This window comes from Ctenocephalides felis, unplaced genomic scaffold, assembly GCF_003426905.1.
Source record: "Ctenocephalides felis isolate EL2017-DRISC unplaced genomic scaffold, ASM342690v1 CF-g0.4_SCAFFOLD_01492, whole genome shotgun sequence".
Classification (NCBI taxonomy): Eukaryota; Metazoa; Arthropoda; class Insecta; order Siphonaptera; family Pulicidae; genus Ctenocephalides; species Ctenocephalides felis.
In genome coordinates, this window is record NW_020537646.1 from 4,997,782 (window position 1) to 5,016,509 (window position 18,728).

General features: G+C 30.8%; 1 protein-coding gene and 5 non-coding genes across 6 annotated transcripts; 4 read left to right on the forward strand and 2 right to left on the reverse strand.

Moving 5' to 3' along the window:
- The first annotated feature begins 75 nt into the window (after window positions 1-75).
- On the forward strand, window positions 76-18,530 carry LOC113370317 (protein dachsous-like). The gene is made up of 15 exons (XM_026610987.1): window positions 76-186; window positions 13,004-13,093; window positions 13,153-13,352; window positions 14,364-14,476; window positions 14,732-14,819; window positions 14,934-15,077; window positions 15,598-15,681; window positions 16,198-16,401; window positions 16,486-16,695; window positions 16,767-16,910; window positions 17,014-17,225; window positions 17,289-17,621; window positions 17,722-17,978; window positions 18,061-18,266; window positions 18,410-18,530. Exons 1-15 carry the CDS (start codon window positions 111-113, stop codon window positions 18,476-18,478), a joined length of 2,430 nt encoding a protein of 809 aa, XP_026466772.1. The 5' UTR covers window positions 76-110; the 3' UTR covers window positions 18,479-18,530.
- Trnam-cau lies at window positions 10,186-10,258 on the forward strand. Its single transcript has one exon. It is a non-coding gene; the product is annotated as a tRNA-Met (tRNA).
- On the reverse strand, window positions 14,211-14,281 carry Trnag-ucc. The gene has a single exon. It is a non-coding gene; the product is annotated as a tRNA-Gly (tRNA).
- On the forward strand, window positions 14,519-14,590 carry Trnae-uuc. Its single transcript has one exon. It is a non-coding gene; the product is annotated as a tRNA-Glu (tRNA).
- On the reverse strand, window positions 15,332-15,403 carry Trnaw-cca. The gene has a single exon. It is a non-coding gene; the product is annotated as a tRNA-Trp (tRNA).
- On the forward strand, window positions 15,863-15,976 carry Trnal-caa. The gene is made up of 2 exons: window positions 15,863-15,900; window positions 15,932-15,976. It is a non-coding gene; the product is annotated as a tRNA-Leu (tRNA).
- Window positions 18,531-18,728: the final 198 nt, after the last annotated feature.

An 18,728-nucleotide genomic window follows, 5' to 3' on the forward strand; every position in this document is an offset into this window, starting at 1 on the left:
TATTTAACTATTAAATATAATTTTATTACTTTTAATTATAATTTTACTAATTGTTTTATTATTTTTTTAGATGTCGCGTCGCAGGTCTCGAAACCAATATAGAAAAGAAAATGGACCTAAAATATCTTATACACAAATGCAGTTGGATGCAACTGCTCTTCGTTTGGATATTTTTTGTTTTTCGAGGTAAGATTAACAAAATAATAATGTTTTAATTAAATAATCACATCCTATATACTGTAAACAAATTTATAAGGAAAAATTTAAACCATCATAATTATGATTCTCATAATCATGAATGCTTCGTACATATTACAATCTTCCAATAAAAGTTATATAATTTTCCAAAAATCTTCCAAAGTTTATATAATTTTAAAATGTTTCTTTTTATTAGGCAAATCAGAAATATGTTTTATGAAATGTTTTTGAAAACTACAAATAATGCCATTGTTGATTCAAAATCAATATTATTTATATTCAAATTTTGGAATTCTTATTAGAATCACATAAGAAACTTGTTCGAGAAGCCATCCTTTCCCAAAGCAAGGGTTACTTAAATTGAGTCTTGTAAAAGTATGAAAAATTTAAATGTTGCAATTTTGCTTTTCTTATCGAAGATATTTTATTTATTTGTTTTTAACTTTCTGTAGGGTAAGTTTTAGTAATCGCGAAAAAAATAAAATGAATGAATTGATGAGTCTTCACGTTTCAAGGCTTTCTGAACATTTTGCCATAACTTATTGCTAGAAAAATTGACATATTTCGTGTTTTTTCTATATAGCGAAGAAAATGCCTTTATGCATCCTAGACTGGTCTTTTGTCAGGGTATGTCGGATTCATTACCGACTAAAACCTCCGCTTTGCCCTTGCCTCTGGTCCTCACGGAAACCGCCGTTAGACATTACTTCATGGGGGGAGGATCTAGAATATTACAATTCTTACCTTGACTTTATACTTAGCTTTTAATTGAGCGAAGTCCCATTCGCCCTTTTCTGATATATTTGGTGTGTGTGTGCCTGTATCCTGTATGTAGAATGCATAGCTGTATGTTTGGATACAATTTTTCGTTCGCGATTTCGAGAGCACAGTTCAACAATTGAATGATTCGAAAAATATTAGATTTGTATTGACAAGAAGCGCAATCGCTTAGAAAAAAATTGTAAATTTTCTTTTCACAATTCCTTCTTCTTTTACAATTTTTTTCTAAATATTTTTTTTTCAAAATTTTCAAAAAAATAATGTTAAACGCTACGGAAAGTTCCAGCAATTTGCCTTAAGGCACGATGTCATGGGATATATTAATTATTATAGTTATTGAGATATGTTAATTAGTTTATTTTGCATATACAGATCTTTGTATGAAAATACCAATTCTAGTTTCACAGTCAGTTCACCATCATCTTTACATTACTTAATCTTCTTCTTCTAGTTGCTAATTCTTCTCCACTTTGTATACGAATTAGCCTAGCATTAATTTCTCAAATAGAAAATCCGTTGATGATATCAACAACAATGGTTCTTCGAATGCGAAACAATTCGAAAATGGATCTTTGAAGTCTTTTGAAAAGCGTTCGTTATTTCGTTTGTTAGGAAAGAGATGTTTATCGCGAGTAGAAAGTGATTTCATTTGTACGAGCTTGTGAGGTGTCTCGTTACGGTCGGTAAATGCTCCACATCCGATATCTTCGCCGTACGTGTGCTCCCTTCGCCGAACGCCACACATGGATCTGTTGATCACCCCAGGGCCGCATTTGTAAATGACCAATAAGGATAATCACCCTTACTAGTCGGTAAACTCGAGTCTTGATCATTTTTGGGAGAAGTTCAGATATGGATCACCACTGGTCCATGAAAATCAACTTTCGATAATTTTGGAAAGAAGTACGGATATTGACTACCGCTGATCTATAGAGATCCACTCTTGAGAGTTTTTGCAGATAAGTATTATAGATATTAACTACCCTTGCGCATAAAGATTCACTCTTGTCAGTTTTGAAAAAACTTATAGATAATAACTTCCGCTAGTTTCGATATTAATCACCACTGGTCCATAAAGATTCACTCTTCAGAATTTTGAAAACAAGTATAGATATTGGCTTCCAGTGTAGACCACTAAAGATCAATTCTTGATAATTATCAAGTGAAGTATAGATATTGGCCACCACTGGTTCATTAAGATCTACTCTTGAGAATATTGGAGAGATGTTTAGATATTCACTACTGCTAATTCATTAAGTTCCACTCTTGAGATTGATCATCCCTAGACCATGAAGATCCACCTTTATAAATTCTGGAGAGATGTTTAGATATTGACCAACACCAGTTCATTTAGGTCTACTCTTAAAAATTCTGGAGAAGTGCTTAGATATTGACCACCACTGATTCATATAGTTTCCGCTTTTGAGAATTTTGAACATAAGTATTATATTGATCACCACTGGTCTATGAAGTTCTACTCATGCGAATTTTGGGAAAAAGTATATAGATATTGACCGCTACTTATCAAATTATGGAGGAAAGTATAGATCTTGTCCACTACTAGTACATGTAGTTCTACTCTTGACCACTTTAGAGATATTAAAATAATTTTATTAGTTGTACTACTAAATTTATTTTGTGTTATTGATTGCATTGCGATTGCTACTGCTAATTTATAATTTCATCTTGTTTTTATTTATTACTCATAGACTCTTCAAAGGGACTTTTGTGATTACTGTGAAAAATGTTTAATTTCAGTTTTTCTTGTTTGAACTCAATCAAAACAATATACGTTCTATAAGATGTGATATTAAAATGCAACCCAATGGTTTGCCATTATTTATTAATATATCTAGATTTTTATTAAATACTTATGTTTAATATATTTCAGCAATACACCCCGAAAGGGTGTTTCCACTTATCATATTTTAGATCTAAATTCTCAAAATCGTCAATATTTGACTCTGCCAGGTATCTTTCTAATTAGCCATCAGGACATACCTTTTGGAAAATAATGCAGTTATTTTCGATGATCATGTATTATTAGGCAATGTATTTATTATTGTTCAAAAATAATTTATATTTTCAGTAAATTTAATATTTATATCTAGTAAATGCATGTAACAAAAACATCATTTTCGATATGTAGCTATCACAATTATCTTCTAAATTCCTTTAGAGCGTTCTATTTGTGATATTAGTCATTTTTGGATAGTTACTTTGTTTTGGTTTATTATTGGTTAAAAATAATTTCCAATAAGTTCGATTTGGTCCTGTAATTCCACTTGATATCTTAAAATTAAATATGTAGAAGTTCTTGTAATAAATACAGCGATGGATAAACAGTACTACTTTCAGAGCAACTCTCCATAATCGCATCGATGGTTTTTAGTTCGCGTTTCCTTACTTATTCGCATTAATTAACGGATAAATATCGCTTATGTTGTACAAATGTTCTTAATAAAAAAAGATTTATTAAACTTTGATAGAAATTATTCAAATTTTTAGCATAATAAAATTAAGACGAAAATTATATTTGTATTTAGATTTGGAATTAATATGTTTCTTTTACTACGTTTTTATACTAGAACTATATCATCTATTTTTTGTTTATATCATTATTAATGATATTTGCTAAGATAATTTATTGTAAAGCTCTGGTATTGTTGGGTTGTGTAATTTATTTTCAAACACAACTGTATATGTGTAAGTATATAACTGAAATCTCAGGCTTAGTGTCTTCTCCGCAATTTTTTTTTATATTTTAACTAGACATTGCTGAATGCTGACATTTTGAAAGTCATTCCTGATCATATGAATATATTGTTTTGATTTTATTTATATACATAATTTTATTATATCAATAAATAATAATATGTCATCAGTTCTTTGCCTCTTCTATGCTAAATATTAACATTTGCGGGACGGCACCGATTTCAAAACAATCTACTGTACCGGCTGTAAACTTGATTTTATTGTGCATGTTATGCAATTTGTTTGATAAAAATTTGTGGTCATTGAAGGACATACATTTATAATATTAATTTATTCTTGATCATTTTATAAAGAATAGTGACGTTCAAAACAATTTCCAAAATGCATAGCTGGATGATTTTGACATGTTTTACAGTGAAATGTTGTTCGCCGCCTTCCTCCTAGTGCTTTTCTGTTAGAGCAGACAATACAATCCCTTTTTCTTTCTCTCGCATTTAGAATATGCCACTGATTAGTCAGTATATTTGTTCATTTTTGTGTTGCCATAATGGTTTGTTTTTTCTAATAAAACTGATGTCTAATAATTCATTTGTAAAATATAAAGTAAAATTATCTATTGGATGTCTTATATTGCTTGGTATTTGTTGTCGGGGTGTTTGTTGATGTATGTCAAACTCGATTATTGAAAGAGAATCGGCACTTTCGCTAATGTCTTTCCGCTCTTCATTTAATTTGTTCAACTTCTTCTCCTTTTGTTGGTTGGATAATATCATCATCACATTCATCACTATCTTCGGTGCGAATAGTAATTTCGTAAAATTTGTTTGTATGAATGTCTATTTGAAACTCATCTTCACCACTGCTTAATTCACAAAATTTACCAGTCGTTTTGCTATATTTAAGAGCGCCCGGTCGTTTTAAATATTAAAAAAAAAGACCACATAGCAAAAAAAGGCTAAAAATACTACTAATTTATTATTTAAATTTATGATTAAAATTATTTTCAAAATACAATACTGTTTATCACTGCTATATGTAATTTATTCATTTTTTCGATGCAAACTGAGTCATTGTTTATAAAATAGCCTGTGCCTCACAGAGTATGTTTGTCCACTGAGGCGGACAGCCGTCCCCAAGGTGTTTTACAAATACTGTGAAGTACTAGATACATTAAATAGCGATAATTATTTAAAACTAATTGTCACATCGACGATATATTTTTTTTAAATTGATAAACATATGTGATCACAATGATCATATCAGATTTCGTGTCTAACCAAATATGATACGAATTTCATGTACTTTCCCCCGGTAGACATCGTTTAAAACCATTACCCAGGAAACTTCGATATACACTCGGGGATTTGTTCATCATCACCGCAAATAGTGTTCGTTCAAATATGTATTCAGGAAACTTAATCTATAAATTGTTCCTATACTGAATCGTGTGCCGGCGTCGTCCGCGTGCACCTGTAGAGTCCGACCAAACTCCCCCGTTCTAACAGGAATCACGCGCGACTGCGCCCCATTCCGTCCGCTTTTCGAATAAAATAATACCAACGACTGTCCTTCCTTACTGCCGAGCGTGTGTGACTCATACTCATACTCTGTATACTTTTATGTATATATTTACGTGTTAAAAATTAATTATTAATTTTATTTTTCGCTCGATTTTAATGAGCTTTCACAATACAAGCTTTTAACGATTTTACTAATGAGTATGCATAAGAAATTCTAATGAAAAGCCTCGAAATATTTTTGACGTAATTTTTTTAACTTCCCGTAGTAATGGGCCGAAAATCGAAAATGAAAATTTTTACATTTCTCGACGTTTTGAAGGTTTCTGAACATTTTTAAGCGACATACTTCAGAAAAAATGGATGTGTGTGTGTGTGTTTTGCATGTCCGCATTTTTCGTCCACGTTTTCACCGATCAACCGATTTGAATGGTTCAAAAAACATTTGATTCCTATTAATAGGGAGAAGTGCTGATTAGTTTTTGGCAAAGGCAGGTCCAGCCGTTACGGAGATATGGAGCAAAGAGAGCAGAAAATAGAAATCGAGTTTTTGAGATAACGGATCATCCGATTTGTATGATCTAAAAAACATTCAGTTCGTAATGACGGGGAAAAGTGGTTATCAGTTTTTGGCAAAGGTGGGCCCAGCGGTTTCGGAGATATAAAGCTCAATGTTAAAGAAATGGAAATTTTTGAGAAAACTAAGCGTCCGATTTAAATGATTCAAAGAACTTTCTGCTTGTTTCAACAAAATAATTGCTTTTGGAAAAAAAATTTTGTTTCTAATTTTTTTTTTCAAAACAAAAAATCACCCAGGTTAAGCACAGTCTAAGCGCCACTCTGGTACAAATGTTTGCTCAAGTGCGTTTAGACTGTTTATTTACTGGAGCACTTTTCCGATTTTGTGAAAACTATTGAAAAATGTGAAAACGCCGCCAAGCTAAACACAATATAAGTGAAAATGTCGCACAGAATTATTTGCAAATGCGTTTAGACTGTCACTATACGGGAGCACTTTTTCAACTTTTGTGAGAATTGGGCAACTATTTTATTTTTTTGTAATTGAATTCGATAATGAAATGACGATTGTTAATGTTCTGGAGATAAATTGATTTATGATTTATGATTTACATTTGATTTGCTCAGATATAACAAGATAGCAAAAATAATGAAAGTTACAGTATTTGTAATAATATATTTGAAAACTTTTAAAATTTCTCGAAAATTTTATTACGGTACGGGAAGTTACAGCAATTTGCCTTAAGGCGCGATGCCATACTACCACTAGTTACAGTATTTTATTGTACAACTAATGTTGTTTTATTGAAAACTCTCATTATCAAAAGTCTGTAAATTTTAGTAATTTTACTCAAACGTTTTCAACATGCAAAACTTGTAATTGAGTGCACTTTTACGTTTAGTATAGTCATAAAGGTGTAACACACGAAAGAAAGTGAAATTATCAATGAAAACATGATATTAAAAAAGAAAATTATTCTTGTATTAGTACTAAATAAATTGTTGTACATAACTGAAGAACAAAAAATATTATTGCATTGTAAATGTACAAGAAAAGAAACGGCGTTGTTAGTTTCTTTATTGATTGTGATGATATCGCTTTATAATCATTTTTATTTTTTGCTACTTATTCATTGTCAATACTCAAGTAAAAAAATTTAATTTGATGTTGAGGTTGACTTCCAACTTTTTTTTTGATTTATATACTTTATTTAATAGCAATCAGAATTTACAAAATTATATCTCACACAGTATACATACTTACACACAGTCATACACACACACACATAAATAAATTGGCTGAATTTTTAAAAATTACAATAGATGCCACTCCATTGAGTGCACAACTAATCTAGCTGAGGCAATATCGAGTCTGGTTTTTATCGAAATTGATCTATCTTCAAATCAATTGGAACTTTTCTTTTTAGCCTCCTAAATCGGGGTTCTTGAAGAAGATGTTTAATTATTTCATTGGGATGGGATTCCAACTTCTCAAAATGGCGATGACTGGTACTGGTAATTACATCTTTCAAAATGGTATGTTCAAGTCGTCATGAATAATTTTGTTACTGACATACCCTGGAGCGTTTACGATCTGCCTAAGAATTTTTGATTGAGCTCATTGAATTGAATCAATGTGAGATTTTCTTGCACATCCCCATAATTCCACACCGTAGGTCCATATCGGCTTTATTATTGTTTTATATATTACTTTGCTTTCAATAGGTAATTTGGATTTGTTACCTATGAGCCAGTAGAGTTCCTTAGCTCTATTTTTTACTCGAGCTATTTTTGAAAGTATGTGTTGCTTCCAGGTTAGTTAACTTTCAACTTATTTTTGTATTTTGAGACTTTGCAGTTGATTTTATAAATTATAGCTATATTTAGATATAATCTCGTTGTCTCTGATAAATGTTGCTGTGGATATATTTTCATTTACATCACAATTCCTTAACCTACGCAATAAAATCTTCTTCTATCAGGTGACAATTTTATCATAATCCACTGACATAGTACGAAAACATAACAGTTGTTTGTTTTTTTTTCTCAGTTTTTGGCTAACAGTCCTATTGAGTAGGTGAGAAAATTACCTTACCTACACAATTTATTTCGACACGGTTTGGGCACGTCCCGAAAAATATAAAAATTACATACAGATTTGCGAAAGACTTTTTTAACGGTAAAACATATATTTTATCAGAATATGAATCTTATTTACATGACTTATATCTCATTACCAAAGTCACATAAAACACTTTTTTATTGTTTAACAAGAATTTTTTAATAAGGTGTGGTCTTAATGTACTTCTGCATGGTCTTTGACAAAAGTATCAAGATGATGCATTTTGTAAATGGACTTGATGATATCTTATATGAACTTGGATTTATCATGACTTTGTGAATAAATTTATATTTACTTATAGTTATTTATGGTGATCACTCTTTAAGGAAATAAGGAAACGATTAAACAAAAATATTGCTTCAAGGAAAACCTTAGCAGTGTCATTTACCCAGCGTTTGGGTCAGACACATCGTGATTTAATTTTTATTTATTTTCTGAATCCATGATAATGTTGTATTTATTATGGTTTGCAGAATTACTCTATTAACTTGAACTTCAATGGAATGTAAATTTCTTTTTTTTCTGAATTATGCGGTATCAGAAATATACAGAGCGTGCGCATAAGTTACATTTTAAATGAATTACTGATTTGCTGATACTATTATCTGTATGTGCTTTTTTATACTATTGCAACCGCACAGAGTTTGCAAACATTTAATAAAATGATGTATTTGAAATACTCTATCAGCAAAAAATAGACAGGTAAAAATTGGATTTAAATATCTAATTGCAACTCTATATAGAGAGATCTCTATAGTGATCTCAGAAAGTAGAAATATCTTACTGGAGATCTTCTACCACGCCATATTTGATCCGCCATATAAAATGGGGATCAAAATTATAGACCTATAGCTTATAGAATATAATTGTTCTGATTGCCATTTAATATATGCTAAAAAAGTATATCTAATTATACTTTTAATTGGTTTCAGAATATCATCCATCACAATCATAACACATATTAATTGAATGTGTGAGTTGTTAGTGGGATTTTAGGAGAGTTTCTAATTTTAGAAACAGTTGCCTTTACCAATATTAGAGTGTAAATGCACAATTTAAATCCAAAAATCGTAAAATATCTTATTAATTAATACCAAAGATTTAAATAATCAAATCCTTATCTATTACTATTTTTGGTAATTATTTTATTTGGATTTTTATATAAGTGGATTTTGATTCCCCTGGCAAATTAGAACAAAATATCGGCGGTAAGCAACCATGGTAAATATGATCTTCCGACTGGAACAAAGGCGAACTGGGTTCATAACTGTTATTTAATGCGTTAAAATTCTATTTTATCACTGATGCAAACAGTGAATCGAAAATTTTATGGGTTCAAATGATATATAGCACTTATTAAAAAGAACTTTCCAGGCTTAAAGATAACCTTTGTCTAAAAAAATCAAATCATTTTTATTGTAGCCTTTTTTGTGAAGTCTTTTAACACGTTTATCGTCTTGTCAGTCATATATGTCCTGATGCTAAGAAGTTCTACATGAGCTATGTCGATCTGGTAGAAGACTTGTCGAGATATTTAAAAAATAGTGTTTTTCCATTAATTTTGCTGAAAAAAAATTTTTGATCATAGGTTTATCATATTTTCTTGATACCTTTTGAACTCGATTATCTAACAAAATTACAATTGCCCATGTGAGAAATTTTTGGTCTTATCTTGGTGATTAACGTGTTAAAATTCAGAAAGTAGTTTAGGGGACGTCCATTTATCACGTGATCGATTTTTAGGAATTTTTGGAACCCTCTCCCTCCTCTCCCTTGGTGATACGTCGTGATATTCAAAATTATCTCTCTCCACGACCAAAGATCACGTGTATTTTTAGTTTCGTAAAATTTTTCGATCGAGTTTTTAAAATTAACGAAAATTCGTAAAATTTTAGTTTTTTTTATTTCAGGTCAAAAATAAATATACATGATATCTACTAGACCCCACCCTTCCCACATAATTTTTTGTCAACAAAATTTATGAAATTTTACGAAATTTATATCAATTCTCAAAATTTAGGAGTGGTAATCGCAGGTAATCAAATCATGTGGGGCCATTCTTAATCACGTGATCAAATTTTAAGAATTTTTGGTTTTCCTTCTCGATAGGATACAAGATACATAACACGTGTAGGATAGTTTTAGCATCTTTAAACATATAATGGTTTTATATTTACCTATCACTCATAAAAAATATTGTTAGTGCAATATGTATTTTAAATCACTTAATTTAATTTCACACCTTCTTTAATTTTATGTAATTTGTTAAATTTTAATAAAATTTTTCATATATTGATTCACTTTAAATGGCGTAAAGTACAGGTGACCTGTATAGCCTCGGTAGCGCAGTAGGCAGCGCGTAAGTCTCATAATCTTAAGGTCGTGAGTTCGATCCTCACCCGGGGCAATTCTTTTTTTTTTCGTAAAATCTCTAATAAAATATAATAAGAAACAAACCTTTAAATGTATGAAATAATTTTGTAATATCATATAAACATTTTAAAAAACCATTGATGAACGTCAGTTTTTCTAATTTAGTATTTTTTCTATTACTATTAATGATGAATCACTTGAAATTATTGATTAAAAATAGTTTCCAAGTGAAAATAGTACTTTTAGACTTCACTGCAAAAATTTATATAGAAAAAATCACAATAGAAAATACGAAAGCAAAGATGCCCTGGTTGCAACGAAGTGAAAAATAGCTTTTCCATTTGGTTCTGAATAAGTGAAAATAGCAACCATTGGGTTGCATTATAATAAGAAATATACCAAAACTAGAATTAGTCAATCATTGGATTGTTTTCCAAGAACCATTGGTAAAAGTAATCATTGCAATTATGTGTTTAAATAATTTTAATGCATATTATCATAATGTATCCAATTTGAATATATGTTTAATTAAATTATTTATTTTGTAACAAATTTTGAAATATCTTAATGCTTTGCCATGCTACGCTGAATCTTTCCTTTTGCATTGGGAAATTTTGAACAAAGACAATGCACGAATATTATAATCATTTAAACATTTTTGTAAGGAAGTCGTAAAAAAGATTACAAAATATTGCAATCACGTTTTGTTAATTATAAGTGAATACAAAACCTTTTCTATTTCAAGATTTATCGATGTTTGAATATAAAACTCACAATTAGATATACATTTAAAATTGTTCGCGATCAATAATTGATGATTTCTAATAATTAAATTGGCACTATCGCCAACTATGTTATACTTTCTATTGAATAATTACATATATTTTCATGCAGTTGTTATGTTTTAGTTATACGTTTGTACATTCAATTTAACACTTATACGTTTTCTAAATACATAAATAAAATTGTCGAAATTATGAAATTGCTTGTATAATTTTGAATTCCCAATTGCCATATATCAATCAATAAATTACATTTGTAAAAATACTTCTATTTTTACCTAAACTCAATTTTTTATCATAACTGATATAAGAAAGCATTTGTATAACACAATGAATGATATTCTGAAAAGAATCTGCATAAACTTGTTTTTATATAATTTTTTTTTGTTAGTTTTTATATTAAGTGAAAGTAATTAGTATTGGTATTATCCATACGAGCCATTAAATCTATTATGATAATTTAGCATCAAATAATTTTATTGTCAACAGATTTTTTATTTTCCGCTCTAACCGGATAGCAGAGTAATTTCTTTTCAAATTTTGCATTTTCTTATGATAGTGGACTAAATAAAAACTAGTACCTATTAGAAATGCGCGATCTGCCCGACATTTGAAAGTTAGTCGTCTGTAAAAATAAAGAATTTTAAGTGACTACGATTAGATATCAATAGAAAGGTATGAATAAAAAAAATATTTCAATCTTGTATAAATAATGCCTATATTTAGGTGATTTTTCTTTAATGGTTGCTCTGGTCTGGATGTAATCCATAATCAAATATGAAAAACAAAGTTCTTCAAATTATTTGGAAAAGTTTGCCTAAATGAGATGCAAGATACAAAGTGCAATTGGCATTTCGTTACTTTTCGGGCTTGTGCATTTTTTATAATTTTGAGTAAAGTTTACTTTTTATTTTTATATTGAAACGATTCTGATTATTGACTATGGATTAAGTCATTTACCACCGATAATTAAGTCATCCCATGTATTCGATGTGAACTGGGTCGATTTGTTTGAGACAGGTTCTCTTACTAGAGAGACATGATCATTATCAGTGTTACGCATTATACGGAATTCCTGTAATAATTACTTTTCCTATTCATTAAATTTGATGCTATTTACTTACTTAAGTACAGAACTAGGTCTTCAGATCAATATAAAAAATGAAATATATTCAATCAGTTTTTTAATGACACCAGAATCATCAAAGTTACAGTAACCAGTATTCCTGCAATTTAGATGAAATCTGTTCTCGTTTACTTACATATGTAAGAGTAATTCAGGTTGGTAATCATAATTAAAGTCTTTTCGATTACTCTATTGTAGAAAAGAAAATATAAATCTTTCGTTTTCTTAAAACCTAAAACAAACATCAATATTCGTTTAAGTTTTACTAATGATCATTGACATGGCTTGTAATATAAACAATACTATTGAAACAATAGTTTTGCTGAACTAATGGAAATTTAAATCTATTTCTCATCAAGATTATGTTCTTGATCTTAACACTATAGATGTTATACATCATAACAATAATTAGAATGTACTGTTTGTAATCTCACAATCAGCTAAAAATCATGAATATATCATTTATATATTTATCTGTTTCTTGGGAATGTAAAAATAATTTTTTACTAGCTTAACTTTTTATTCGCAGAAACTAATAGTAGAAGTAGGTCTAGCTATTCATGATAGTAAATAGTAAATTTATAGCAAAAAATTGAATCACGAAAATACCTTTTTTACATAGAACATCTTCCTCAAAATATATATTTGAATTAAAATTATACCATTATCAATTGAAGTTCTAAATTGAACATTCAGAGCATATAAGATATAAGAATTATTTGTTAAAATTGTTCTGACTGACCAAGTATTATTAATAAGAATTTAAAATTAAAAAATAAAAATCAAGTCAAGTAAATTTTTAGGTAAAAACAGAAACTAAAATTCTTTTCATATTTTTATTACAATATGCCTGATAATATTTTTATTATAGTATCAGCTGATAGTCGATGTTTTCTGGAAGGTGGTGGATCTGCAGAAAGTTTTTTTGTAAGCGAAGATTTACCGGTCGGTTCGATAATTGGTAAGTTTTATATTATAATAATTTCAATCCAACTGTTATAATTTAATCTAATATTTTAGGTAGCTTAAGTATACTAGGTGATCCAAGAATAATCGGTGGTGATATCACGTTGGGACTTCGTGAAAGAGATAGTCCTGTACAAATCGCAGCAGGTTCGAGGGATTTGGTTTTAAGGGCGCCACTGGATAAAGAAGGAAGACAAGGACCATCTTCGGTCTATGTTAATGTAATTTGCGACAGGAGATTGTCTGGAGATCCGGTGAGTTGTGAAAATTCAAGAAATAATAAATGAGTTATTGAGCAAATGAGCAAATGAGCAAATGAGCAAATGAGCAAATGAGCAAATGAGCAAATGAGCAAATGAGCAAATGAGCAAATGAGCAAATGAGCAAATGAGCAAATGAGCAAATGAGCAAATGAGCAAATGAGCAAATGAGCAAATGAGCAAATGAGCAAATGAGCAAATGAGCAAATGAGCAAATGAGCAAATGAGCAAATGAGCAAATAAGCTAATGAAAAAATGAGCTAATGAGTAAACGGGCAAATGAGTAAACGGGCAAATGAGTAAACGGGCAAATGAGTAAATGGGCAAATGAGCAATGAGTAAATGAGCAAATGAATAAATGAGCAAATGAATAAATGAGCAAATGAATAAATGAGCAAATGAATAAATGAGCAAATGAATAAATGAGCAAATGAATAAATGAGCAAATGAATAAATGAGCAAATGAATAAATGAGCAAATGAATAAATGAGCAAATGAATAAATGAATAAATATAAATTCAGTAAATTATAAATGAGTAAATTCCTGAATGAGTAAATTTCAAAATGAGTAAGTTTCAGAATGAGTAAGTTAGCAATTGATTAATCGAGTAAATTAGTGAATGAGTAAGTTAGCAATTGATTAAACGAGTAAATTAGTGAATGAGTAAGTATGTTGATTTAGTAAATGTTTAAATGTGGAATTAACAAGTATGAAATGATGGTGTAAATGTTCATATGAATGAATGTGTAAATTTAAATAATGAATGTTTAATCAGCAAAAGAATCACAACTGTTGAATAATAAGTATTATAAATAATATCAAAATTAATTAATTTGAAAAAAAAAATATCTTGCGTCGGCCGGGAATCGAACCGGATCAACTGCTTGGAAGGCAACTATGCTGACCATTACACCACCGACGCATATGCTCTGTTCATATTGTTTCGTGTATATAATACTATGCTCTATACACAGATACATTATATTACACGTATTTATTTTCAGAGTTTTGTAATACCTGTAAATATTCGTGTAACTGATGCTAATGACAATGCTCCGCAATGGATAGGCGCTCCTTATACACTCACACTGTCAGAAGTGACCGTGCCCGGTACAAGGTAAATATATTGATATACAGTGTTATTCTCTTCTCTTTCAACTCCCATATGGTCTAGTGGCTAGGATACCTGGCTTTCACCCAGGAGGCTCGGGTTCGATTCCCGGTATGGGAAATATTTTTTCTTCTTTTCAAATTTATTATTTTAACATTTTTTGTTTTATATACTTTACTATTATATTATATTCTTATGTAAAAAAAGCTATTTATCATAACATTTATTAATTGCCTCTTTATAAATATATTTTATTTTTAGGGTTTTGCAAGGTGCAAGGGCTGTTGATGCGGATCAACAAGGTCCTTTTTCTACTGTGGAATATTCTGTATTACCAGGACCAAATTCGGTAATATTAACTTTTCAATACTCTCTCCTAATTATTCATTACACATAATACATTTATATTTATATATGCAGTAACATAAATTTCTACATAATTGTTTTTATATTTACATTTTAGGATATATTTGCTTTTGTTACGCCTCTGGAAGGCACATTAATTTTAAGGAAGCCTTTGGATTTTGAGACTATGCCCAATTTTACAGTGGGATTAAGAGCGCAAGATCAAGGAAATCCTCCAAAGTTTACAGACACAAAATTAGATGTGAGTTTTGTTTACTATTAATATTTTATATCATTTATCGCTTAATAATTCATTTACAAAGGAAATGTATCCATTATTTATCGCTTAATATTTAATTTACAAAGGAAATGCATTCTTCATGAAGAATGCAATTTATAGTAGAATGCGGTGAATTGTATGTATGATATCATAAAAAAATAGATAGGTGTAATTAAATTTTCTTTTATGCACCATAATTAATTATAAATTATAATAAAAAATGATAAAAATTGAATTGACCCCGACGTGATTTGAACACGCAACCTTCTGATCTGGAGTCAGACGCGCTACCGTTGCGCCACGGAGTCTTGTTATATGACTTTGTAAAGATCGAAACCATTTGTTCGCCTACAATATCACATTAATTAATAGACACAATTTTAAGTTTTTATTCAAATTTTAAAAATGATATACAGAATTTAAAGAAAATGTACAAATAATTTCTAATAATGCAATTATTATAAAAATGTTTTTTCTTTAATGAATATTTTATTTTATTTAGGTCTTTGTTGCTGATGCTGACGACCAAAATCCAAAATTCTTGGACGAAGCTTATACTGCCATCGTTCCTGAAGGGGCTAGAAGGGTAAGAAATTAAATACTAAAATAGTTGTTTATATATAAAAAATGTTTATAATCGCAAGGCCTTTTTTTAATATTGATGATAATAAAGAATATATTTCTATTCGGTTCATTTTTGATTAAAGTTGAATAATTGATAATAGTTGTTCTGAATATGTATCGTATTTGAGCAACTCGTTCCATATGTCAGGATGGCCGAGCGGTCTAAGGCGCCAGACTCAAGGTTAACCTTGCCTGTGTAAACAGGCCGAGCGTTCTGGTCCTCTATGAGGGCGTGGGTTCGAATCCCACTTCTGACAAATATTTTTTTCCTTTAAAAATTATTTGGCATAAATAAATATATTAAATTTAATTAAATGATTTGAGAGATTTTAAAATTATTGTACTTATTAGTTTTGATGTATCCCACATATGTACATAATTTTCAAGATCTTTTTGGTTTTAGTGTAAGTTTCAATTTATAATTATGATTTATTATTTTTTATAATTAGTTTGATTTATTTTCTCAATATTCTATTAGGGGGCTGTATTACGGACATTACCTCGACCGATAGGGGCAATTGATCAAGACGCTGGGTTGAGGGCTTCTTTAACATATTCATTAGCACCACCAGCACCTCCGGCGTCTTCGCTTTTCAGGGTTGACCCCAAAACTGGTGCATTGACATTAGTCACTGATCTGAAGTCTGGTGACCTGGTACAACCAGTCACTCTTGTTTTGAAGGTAATTACGAAAATATTGGCATTGATTCACTAAATGCTAAACCTAAAAATATTTTTTCTATTTTGATTTTAATTTATTTTTTAGGCGACCCAGGAAGATAACTCTGATAGATATGCACTTGCCACATTAATAGTGTCACGTGCGGGCTATGGACCATCTTCAAATGGAGCTATCAGAGCTCCATTGATTTTTTTTCAATCCGAACTTAATATTGATATATCAGAAGATTCGCCTGTAGGCACCAGGCTGATAATGCTACCTACGAATAGACCAGGAGACCCGGTAAGAAAATTTGTTTTAACGTGATTACATAAATAAAGTGAATAATTAATTATTTAAAATTGAGTATATTCTGTCCTTTATAGGCGGTTCGATATTCCTTAATTGAAGCTGGTTGTCGAGGTCTTTTTGCAATATCTCCTGCAGGTGAGGTTCTTTTAAAGGCGAGTCTCGATTACGAAGTTGCTACCAAACATCGGTGTCATATATTAGCTACGGATGGTCGTGCTGTGAGTTAAAATTACTTTGTTTTGGATTTTAATAAATTAAAGTATGTAGAATATATATTTTTGATTTGTATTTTAAATCGGATTATTTGTCATATGATTTCAGAATGCTACAGCATTATTGGATGTGTCTGTAGTTAATGTCAACGACTGGGAACCACGTTTTCGACGCGCACATTATGAATTTGCTGCACCAGGATTGCCAGGAAGCAAAGGAACTCCTACGACAACAGCTGGTTTATTACTTGGCAGATTAGAAGCAGCAGATGGCGATAGAGGCGATGTTCTTACCTTGACTTTACGTGGAAGTTATTCGAGGTAAACCCGAATTTCGTACAGTTCTGGTCAGTTGATCAATATTTTAACTTACTATTTCTCCAGCATGTTCTCGTTGGATCCAAGTGGAGCATTGTTTCTTCGACCTGGCGCTATCGAAACTCTCCTAGGCGGAAATGGTAAATCTAATAATGATAGCTCCGGTGGCGTTCTGGTTCATTTAGTAGCCACGGCAACGGATAGCGGGGTACCGCCACGCTCCAGTTCAGTTCCAGTGACGGTGCGAGTTGGTGGAGCACCGGGTGCAGGAGCTATTGGTAGAGGTGCTCCAACGAGAGGTGGTACTTTAGCCGATTGGGGTTTGGTTACGGCTTTTACCGCACTGCTTGGTTTGTTTGCAGTTGTTATTGCAGCACTCTCGGTTTATATATATAAGGTGTAAGTATTTAGCCCAATGTTAAATTTTTATGTGCATTGTATAAAAAATATTTCTATTCAGTTTTAAACAAATGTGGTACTAAATACGATTTTTTCTCAGCAGCAAGAAACCAAAACGAATGTCTAGAAATCGTATACACGTAAACGATACTGGGGGCTTTTTACGTTCTCAACAAAAACCACCGCAGCATACAATTGGCGGTTTAGGTATGATTGGAGGTGCGCTTGCTAGAAGTGCAGGAGTTTCAGCAAATGGTTTGGGAGGCTCGGAAAGCACACTTAGCGCCGGGGCTAGCACAATTATTGCTAATAGTTTAGAAAGAAGAGCTCAAGCGGATTATACTGCAACAGTTCGAAGTGAGTAAAGTAGTTATTAATAATTCGTAATATATTTTTTAATTTTAATTCTTTCTATTATTTATTTTTATTTTATTCCCAGGTATAATGTCGAGAGCGTCACAGAGAAATGGTATGTACGAGTGCGGAGAAGAAAGCCCTACACCTGAAACATCAGAGTTATCTGGTACAACATCAGGAGTTACACGCGCCAACGAACAAGGGCGCGCTACTGGTTTGTGGGTCCAAGGTAGTGGAATGCCTACACGAGCTAAGAAACTTAGCTGGGAAAATGGTCAAGAAATTAAGGTAATTTTTTCTATAACATTATGTCAGTTGAAAAACAGTACATATTTTGTTTTATAATATGTAGGCAACTCTAGTTTTGATACTAATTGATTTAAATATTCTACAAGTTAAATAATTATTTTGATGGCATGATATTGTTTTAGACTGATGATGACCCCATACCACACCGCAATGGAACCAATTTGCCAGAAAACTTGACAGTGTATTTTTAGAAAGATAAATAATTGTGCAATAGTGATTTTTGTGGTTGTATTGAATTTTGAGTAAAGTGAATGTTGTCTGTTCCATTTTATGGTATCTGTTAGTTCATTCAACAATATTGGAAGAAAGTTATATTCCGATTGGGTGTGATGGATAAATTATTACAAGGTAACTGTGTAATATGTCAAAAGATTTGTGAATCAGAATATTCTTTGAATCTAAAAATACTAATTTAGTATATTAATGAAAAGTTATAAAAAA

What these genes read in the sequence shown, in the direction of transcription:
- LOC113370317 (XM_026610987.1), top strand. Translation starts at nt 111, where the DNA reads ATGGACCTAAAATATCTTATACACAAATGCAGTTGGATGCAACTGCTC. An exon ending in GATATTTTTTGTTTTTCGAG is followed by an intron (nt 187 to 13,003) that starts GTAAGATTAACA and finishes TTTTTATTATAG; the next exon opens with TATCAGCTGATAGTCGATGT. An exon ending in TTACGTGGAAGTTATTCGAG is followed by an intron (nt 17,226 to 17,288) that starts GTAAACCCGAAT and finishes CTATTTCTCCAG; the next exon opens with CATGTTCTCGTTGGATCCAA.